Source organism: Labrus bergylta, chromosome 23 (assembly GCF_963930695.1).
Source record: "Labrus bergylta chromosome 23, fLabBer1.1, whole genome shotgun sequence".
NCBI lineage: Eukaryota > Metazoa > Chordata > Actinopteri > Labriformes > Labridae > Labrus > Labrus bergylta.
In genome coordinates, this window is record NC_089217.1 from 21,487,849 (window position 1) to 21,497,180 (window position 9,332).

Here is a 9,332-nt window from a genome sequence, read left to right on the forward strand (position 1 = left end):
GAAACATATCATGATCGAGTCAATGTTAAAACTGAACTCAGGGCATGTGGGATAAGACCGGACTTAACTCAAGAATGTAGAAACATTTAAATCCATGAAGGACCACTCCATCCAGAAGGGGGCGGTAATGCTCTACAAAGTTGTTTGACAACCGCCAATAACCACAAAAAGAAGAACAACTATTAAACAACCGAGAAAGAAGAATGTGTTAGGGAAGCCTTTCTAGAAAGTTATAATTTAATTTTTTTAAACATATCACTACTCCCTATTTAAATCACAATCCACGGAATACTTTATCACACTTGCCTCATTCTTGTAAAATTTCCAACAGATCAAAGCATTTCTATTCAGAATTGTACATAGATACTATTCTCTGAATATTTATAAACATTTCCAGTTATGTAATCAATAGATTTAATTCTCGCTTTCATATCACACAGCCTTTTGTTTGATTTCGAGAAACACCTTTTCGAAATATGTTGGAAAAGAGATAAAACTGAGAAAAACTGGTGATTTACACAATCTTTTACAAGTCTAACTTCTCAGTGATGAACTATGCTTAATTTATTTGATGTATGTATTTATATGTATGATTGAGCAAAATATTATTTACACAAACTGAAAAGGCTTGACAAATTATCCCCTTTTACAATTCAAAACAACAGATTTAACCTCTATTGAAAACCAAATCAAAATATAGCAAATATAATTAGGCAACTTTATTTACTAATTTTAATTTGTATCCTCCAAATTAGCAGACTCCTCTTATTGATTGTTAGGTTTGTATTTCTTATATTTAATAGTGATAATTGTTGTACAGTCACATTATTTCCAGTCTTTATCCTTGTATCCCAGAGTTATTCACAGGGAAATCTCTACCATTTGAGCATGCCTGTGTAGGTATTTGAATGTATTTGATGTATAGGTTTCTCTGATTGACTTTCATCTAATAAATAAATAAAAAGTTACACATATTTGTTCAAATTTGCCAATCTTAATCCTCATGCTTCACTCAATATGTTTGTTACAAATCAAGTTCACTTTTAGCTTCTGAGGTTAACTTTTGAGTAGAACTAAATCAAACACTGCCCGTCTTTCTAAACACCTTCCCAGTGACCCCCATTCTGAAGTACAATCTGTCTGTCCTCTAGGATGAAGGTGTTAAATAACAAGGTAAGCTTTGCTACTGTAGGTTGTGTGTAATATGTAAAGCTTATGATAACAGCGTGCTTTGTGGACTCAATATATTGAGATAGTATCTCAATATATTGAGATACTATCTCAATATTTTGAGCTACTATCCCATTATATTGACAACAAGACAGAGTTCAGACCAGGAGGCAGAGCTGCAGTCTTACACGCTTCTCTGCGCCTCCCTTAGATCTGTCTCCCAGTCACTATAGCTGTAATTCTGAATCGAACTGTAGTTATACTATAGGTACTGTGTCTGTCCCCCGGCCCAGACCCGTTTTTATAAGTCATCCAAACGGCGTAAATCGTCAAAATCTCATTAGAATCAAAACTACAAATACGATTTTGCTAAAAAATCAGAATATACACTGCGGACTTTTGAACATTAGGTTCTTAGCATCCAAATCTCTTTTAGTGAATGATCTGATATCAGATCAGCATATTGATTTACTTTTTTTGACTGAAACCTGGCTGTGTCGAGATGAATATGTTAGTTTGAATGAATTCACTCCTCCCAGTAATTTTTGTACTCATATACCTCGAGACACCGGACGAGGTGGTGGAGTAGCAGCTATTTTTAATTCTGGTCTTCTAGTTAACCCTCGACCAAAGCTGAATTTTTCTTCTTTTGAAAGCCTTGTTCTTAGTCTTTCACATCCAGTCTCAAGAACCTTTCAGCCAGTTCTAGTTGTTGTAGTTTACTGCCCTCCTGGCCCATATTCTGAGTTTCTATCTGAATTTGCAGAATTTTTTATCAGATTTAGTCCTTAGCAGTGATAGAATAATTGTTGTAGGTGACTTCAATATCCATGTGGATGTTGATAATGATAGCCTTAGCACAGCTTTCATGTCACTATTAGACTCTATTGGTTTCACCCAGGTTGTAAACGAACCTACTCATCGTTTCAACCACACCCTGGATCTTGTTTTAGCTTATGGCATTGAAATCCATAACCTTACAGTTTTCCTAGAAAATCCTCTTCTATCAGACCATTTCCTTATTACATTCGACTTTGTCCTACCAGAATTATCTCTGCTTGGAAGAGGTGTGCTCTCTAGAAGTTTGTCTGATAGTGCTGTGGCTAGATTTAAGGAAGCTATTTCAGTTGCTTTTGATTCAGTACCGTGTTTCAACCCAGTTGGAAACTCTTATGACAGCTTTAGTCCCTCTCAGCTGGATCAGTTTGTTGATAGTGCAGTGGATTCGCTGAGAGTTACTCTTGATTCGATTGCTCCCCTGGAACGGAGGGTTGTCAAGCGGCGGAGAGTGGCTCCATGGTTCAACTCAGAAACCCGTACTCCAAAACAACCGTCGCGGAATTTTGAAAGAATATGGCGCTCGACCAAAACGGTAGAATCTCGTTTATTCTGGCAGGATAGTCATAGAAGATATATGAATGCTCTACGTCACGCTCGAGCTGCCTACTACTCCTCTCTAATCGAGGAAAACAAAGGCAATCCTAGATACCTTTTCAGCACTGTAGCCAGGCTGACAGGGAGTCATGGCTCCATTGAGCCTTGTATTCCTTTAGCCCTCAGCAGTAATGATTTACTGAGATTTTTCAACAACAAAATTCTAGACATCAGAGACAAAATTGGTAATCTCCTGCCCTTACCTGGTGCGGATACGTCTGATACGGCAGAGACAGCTCCAGGACCAGATATTAGTCTTAACTGTTTTTCTCCAATCGACCTTCCAGAGCTTTATTCCATTTTTTATGTGTCGAAACCGTCAACCTGTCTTTTGGACCCAATCCCAACCAAGCTGTTTAAGGAAGTCTTTCCCCTAGTCAGCAACTCTATATTAGATATGATCAATTCGTCTTTACTGGCAGGCTATGTACCACAGGCATTTAAAGTAGCGGTAATCAAACCTCCACTTAAAAAGCCTACTCTAGATTCAGAAACTCTAGCTAACTATAGGCCTATGTCCAACCTTCCTTTTATCTCGAAGATCCTGGAGAAGGTGGTAGCTAATAAGCTGTGTGACTTTCTCCATGACAACAGTTTATTTGAGGAGTTTCAGTCAGGATTTAGAGTCCACCATAGCACTGAGACTGCACTAGCTAAAGTTACAAACGATCTACTTCAAGCTTCAGACAGGGGACTTCTCTCTGTGCTCGTCTTGTTAGATCTTAGTGCTGCTTTTGTCACCAATGACCATCGGATCCTGTTGTACAGACTGGAGCATTTGCTTGGAATTACAGGGACTGCTTTAAGTTGGTTTGAATCCTACCTATCAGACCGATCTCAGTTTGTACATGTTAATGATGAGTCCTCTATGCACACTAACGTTTGCCATGGAGTCCCACAAGGTTCAGTGCTTGGACCAATTCTCTTTACATTATATATGCTTCCTCTGGGAAATATTATGAGGAAACACTCCATACAGTTTCATTGTTATGCAGATGATACTCAGCTTTATGTATCAATGAAGCCCGATGGCACCAGTCAGTTATGTCAGCTAGAAACGTGCCTTAAGGACGTTAGGACCTGGATGACCACAATTTTTTTGCTACTTAACTCAGACAAGACTGAAGTTATTGTGCTAGGCCCTAAGAACCTCAGAGAGACTTTTTCTAGTGATTTGACTGTCCTTAGTGACATCAGCCTGGCATCTAGCACCACTGTTAGGAATCTAGGAGTTCTATTTGATCAAGATATGTCTTTTAGCTCTCACATCAGGCAAGTTTCAAGAACAGCCTATTTTCACCTTCGTAATATATCCAAGATCAGGAATATCCTGTCGCAAAATGATGCAGAAAAACTAGTTCATGCATTTCTTACCTCCAGATTGGATTATTGTAACTCTCTTTTGTCAGGGTGCTCTGGCAAGTCTCTAAAGACTCTTCAACTAGTCCAGAACGCTGCAGCTCGTGTACTGACCAGAACTAGCAAAAGGGACCACATTACTCTTGTCTTGGCTTCTCTGCATTGGCTCCCTATACAGTCTAGAATAGAATTCAAGATCCTTCTTCTCACTTACAAAGCTCTAAATGGCCAGGCACCTACAGTCTCTAAGTGTACTATGGGGGGTAAAGCCTTCAGTTATCGAGCTCCTCTCCTCTGGAACCGCCTTCCAGCCGGGGTCTGGGAGGCAGACACAGTCTGTATTTTTAAGAATAGACTTAAAACTTTCCTTTTTGATAAATCTTATAGTTAGGGCCGGTGCTGGTGTAGACCAGCTCTTAGTTATGCTGCTATAGGCTCCTGAGAGCTCTTGAGCTCTCAGGAGCTCCTCAAGATCGTTGGTTGACGGCCTGCCAGAACTGTTAAGTTGTAGATTAATTATTTTCAAAACAACCTTCCTTTGGTGGTGAGTCAGATAATGTGGACGGACTTACACCTGTGGAAAATATATGATTTCTACTTCTACTTTCTACCACAGTAGCACCCCGTGAGGAATGTATTTAAGGAGAAAGTATCAAATTCGTAGGCTATCAAAAACTGTTTTTTTAAATTTCACAATAAAATGTAAGAATAAGCATTACACGATACAAAAACAGTCATGAATGAGTTTCCTCGGTTTCCCGACCGTTTCATCCCTGTTGTATGTGACGGTTAATTATTAATTAACTTGCTCAAATTTGTCATTCATTCATTTCACCGCCATATTTTAAATGGGATGTTAATGAGTGAAAGACGTTTTTGATTAAAAATAAGTAAGCTAGTCAGGGTGTGCACTTCTGTGGTAAACGATCTGATAACAGCAACCACAGAAGAAGAAGAAGACCGGAAGCTTCAATGTTGTTGATGCTGTTGAAAGAGAGTCCGATTAAAAGCGTTAACCTGCTAGTCTACACCTCACTCAAATATTGCATTCATAATGGAATTAATAAACTAGTAGTCGTGTGAAATTCAACTATTATTAACGATTGTATTGTGACTTAACTTTGACTCTGCTGAACATCTAAAGCTAGCAAATCAAGGCTAACTGACGCGCTGCTAACATGGCCAGATATCGAGGTCAGTATTAAATTGTACATGCTCATACTCATAATCTTTGCATGGTAGCTAAAACAAATGAGCAAATTGCTGTTATGTCCATCCTCCACTGGCTCGGTTGGCTGGTAGGACGTGTCTAGATACGTGACAAGCTATTGTACACGAAAGAAAGTCTACTGTACTTTAACTTAATGGTACCTAGATGTTGTAAAGTCAGAAAACAAAGACACTAACAAAGATCTGGATGGAAATGAATTTCGGATTCAAGTTTATATTTTACAAAAATGAATGCTTATTACCTTACAGACAAATAGTGAAAACTTAAAATGTCCTAAATGATGGAATTTAGATGTCAAAGCTGCTATTGAGAGGGTTATGTAATGATTGACTTCTCTCTGTCTGGATCCTCTGTTAGATCCTCACCTCCCTCTGTCCTCTCTCCACCTCCTGATTCCTCCACTGAGGTTGATGTCAGCCTGTTTGTGGCAAGTGGCGCTAGAGCGAAATGTAGACAAGTATGACAAACTGGCTGATTACATTACATTGGTGACAGAGATTGTCCCAGATCTTCTGAGCGACAAGCAAAGGATTCAGCTCATCCTGGGACTGAGAGCGAGGGTGAGTAAATGTTGACTAAAAGTTGATCCATGAAGAAAAGACAAAGGAAAAACATGACACATTAATGAATATGTTGTGATTTTCAGATCATTGTGGAGTTATTAACAAAGGCAGATCCAGTTGACTGTAAAGCTGTTGAGGAACACCTCAACCTTTTCCAAAAGAGCTGCAATCAAAAAGTAAGGACTATTAATCATAATCATATTAGACATATATGAAAAATGAATCTAATACTAATGATGCAGACATTAAACTAAACTTCTTCTGGACTTTATCGCAGGGTCAAGATCGACAGGTCAAGATATCAAAGTCTGCATTTGTGAAGCAGGTTCAGACATTACTCAAGGATAAATATGAAAAGGATACATTTATTAAAGTGAGTTCTGCTTCATGAATACCCATAGCTTGTTCAAACAATACCTTTCTCTACAAGATAAGTTTGACTACCGTGTATTTTTACTATTTTTCCTTTCCAAGGAGGTGTTTCCAGAGCTGTATGGAGCCCGGTTTGACACAGTGTTGCAGATCCTTGTGTGGGAGTTCCTCTACCGGCTGGAAGAATTCCTCCCAGTACCAAGTTTTTCAAAGGTAGGCAGTATCAATGCATGACTATTCCCCTTAAGATGAGCAATAGATTACAGCCCTTCTACTACATACAAATGATTTCCTCTGCAATATGTGCTTCCAATTAACTTAAAGTTGAAGTGGTAAAACAGTAAATGAAGTATGATTTGGTGTATCACTCTTATGTGAAGACAGTAAGTCTCTGCTGCACCGGCAGTACTGACTACATATATTGTCAAATCAGGACCAGTGGGAGAGAGAGAAAGTCATTGTACAAGTCATTTCTTTAGTTTTGGTTGTTAAAAATGTGGCAGGCTAGCAATTGTACATCAGTTAAGCAACTGTTAAGCCCACAGATTATTAATATAAAATCCAACACTGTCAAGAGTCATCTTCAAGGTTAAAGCTAAACACCAGAGACAACTCTGACAACAGAAACGTAACATTTAACAATACTCTCGTCCATTGTTTATAGGTGTCCTCCTTTATTGACCTGTCCTCCTTTGACTCCCGGTTTGAGCAGTTTTTCTGTGACCAAGATGATCTGAAGAAGATCCTGCAGCATCAGAAGCAGCGAAAAAAGTTGACGAAAAGTAAAGGCCTGTTTACATTTTGCATTTTTAACACAAAAAAACTGATGAATATAGACTTTAAAGGTTTACAGTCACTGCACCGTACTGATCAGGAACACTAAATGTTTTCTGCTTCAGGTGAATTCTCCTTCATGTCAGACACTATCCTGTCCACACTGGCATCTAAACAGACATCAGAAGGTCACATTGAAGGTGTACCAGATGAAACAGGTGGAGACAGCACCGATGAAGAGACTAATGAAGAGACTGATGACAGTTCAGTTGAACTAGAGCCTTCAAACTCTCAGTGGCAGGGCAGAGGGCTGTCACCGCTTACTAACTCTCCATGTTCTGAAGAGGGTGATGATGGTGAGCATCCTTCATTTAGGAGATAAGTAATGACTTTTGGGCAGTTGTAGCTAGAAGTTGAAGCCATCCTGGGATAAAAAATATTAATTTGTATTTGCCTTCTCATAAATTGAAGTGCTGGAGCACTATGTGCATTTTAAGAATTCTGTAAAAATGACCTTTAGACTAGCTAAACCGCTAAATACTTGTATTAGTAACTGCTGAAGGATACATACTAATAGAGACTAATGTTTGTACCTGCAGATAATGCCAACAGCCTGCTCCCTCAAAGCATCAGAAGTTCCCATCCAGTGTCTTACAAGACACAGAACTCAGAAGATCTCTCAGCAAACACTGCAGGAGTCCAGGAGAGCGGCAGCACTGGAGGATTTAAGCTAAACTTAGCTTCCACTTTAAAGGACATCGCAGACCTCACCTGTCCTGTATGTTACAAAACGTTTCATCGACCAAAAGTTGCGAGACGTCATTTAAAAGTTGCACACCCGTCTCAGGTGTTTCGCTGTGATAAATGCGACATGACTTTTCAGACTAAGAGTCGTCTAGACACACACCTGGACGCTCACTCCAACGAGAAGCCGTACGTTTGTTCCCAATGTGGCAAACGGCTCTCGTGTCCAAAAGTGCTGAAAACGCACATGCGACTTCACACCGGGGAACGTCCGTATGCATGCAAGTTCTGTGACAAGAAATTTGACCAGAAGTATGGCCTGACGCAGCACATCAGACTGCACAAAGGAGAGAGGCTGTACCTGTGCAGTCACTGTGGGAAAACGTTTACATTCAAGGGGGCTCTGCGGGTCCACACTCGGCTGCACACAGGTGAGAGGCCGTATCGCTGCAAGGAGTGTGGAGAAGGCTACATAACATTCCAGAAACTCAAAAATCATCAAACCATCCACACAGGGGAGCGTCCACATTCCTGCCCCCAGTGTGGCAAGAGTTTCCGACACGATTCTGGACTGAGGAGACATCTGTTAATTCACACGGGAGAGAAACCATATAAATGTGTTATTTGTGACAAAAGATTTAACTTAGCAAGCAACTTAAGGAAACACGTGAAGAGTCACAAAACAACAAAAAATGTCAACGCACCTACAGAGTGATCATATCAGTATGGGTCTTGTTTGTGCTGCTAATATGTGGCTGTGATGATGTTTGAAAGTCATATTGTAGAACTAGCTACTAGTTCTAACATCACTTACTCTCCAGAGTTTGTACCTGACATTGCATATTTGTACTCAATAAAATCATAATCAGTCTGATTTCAGTGTTATTTGTCTCACTTACATAGTCCTGCACTGTCACTGAATGAGGAAATGACTTAAGACTTGACTCCACACAATAAGACTCAGTTGACTCAGGTGGCTTACTTTGATGAAAGTTTATACATCAGATGAATACTCATGTGGAGACATGATTCCACATCACACTTCTGTACTCGTGTCTTGCTCAATCACATCTGCAGAACTTTTTGAAATACATCGCATATATCCTGAAAGACATTATCATTATCAGGGTCACATTGACCCACCTAGACTAAACTGTGACGTCAATAACACTGGAGCACACAATAAGTCTACCAAACATCCTTGCAGATATCAGGAAGAACAGTTGACACTCTCTAAGCTGTCCTTGGTGTTCTAATAACAAATGAACTCTGTCAGGTCTGACTGACATTAGAGAACAGTGAATAAACCTAATGACATCTGTACATTATAATCTAAATAACTACAGAAATTCCACCAACCCTTCACTTATATTTTGAGTCCGTACCTTCTTGTGTAAAGGCCTGACCTAAGTTTAAACTTTAAATATATCAATATAAATGCTTAAAATCAACCAATTTTCATTTGGGCTTCACACCATGTCCAATGAAATGATCATTCTTGAGCTAATATAGTTTTCAAAAGGCACTTGTTTTTTAATACTATACTCTGGGAGTATTGTGACAATCTATACATTAAATTTTTTTTACAATTATGATATTAAATGGTTCAAATACCATATCAAATATTAGTGAAATACATGTTTGAAAATGAATAAGGGGAAAATACCTTCTAAATGGCAACTTTA

The 9,332-nt window shown here is 39.2% G+C and overlaps 1 protein-coding gene across 2 annotated transcripts; it reads left to right on the forward strand.

Annotated features, from left to right (window-relative positions):
* The first annotated feature begins 4,896 nt into the window (after nucleotides 1-4,896).
* On the forward strand, nucleotides 4,897-8,521 carry LOC109987646 (uncharacterized). 2 transcript variants are annotated; one of them, XM_020638799.3, is made up of 8 exons: nucleotides 4,897-5,157; nucleotides 5,552-5,754; nucleotides 5,841-5,933; nucleotides 6,035-6,130; nucleotides 6,232-6,342; nucleotides 6,842-6,911; nucleotides 7,029-7,259; nucleotides 7,503-8,521. In XM_020638799.3, the coding sequence occupies exons 1-8, from the start codon at nucleotides 5,142-5,144 to the stop codon at nucleotides 8,360-8,362; spliced, it is 1,680 nt and encodes a 559-aa protein (XP_020494455.1). In that variant the 5' UTR covers nucleotides 4,897-5,141; the 3' UTR covers nucleotides 8,363-8,521. The 2 variants fall into 2 exon arrangements, with proteins under 2 accessions (XP_020494455.1, XP_020494453.1); XM_020638797.3 differs by having other exon boundaries at nucleotides 4,898-5,157; nucleotides 6,794-6,911.
* Nucleotides 8,522-9,332: the final 811 nt, after the last annotated feature.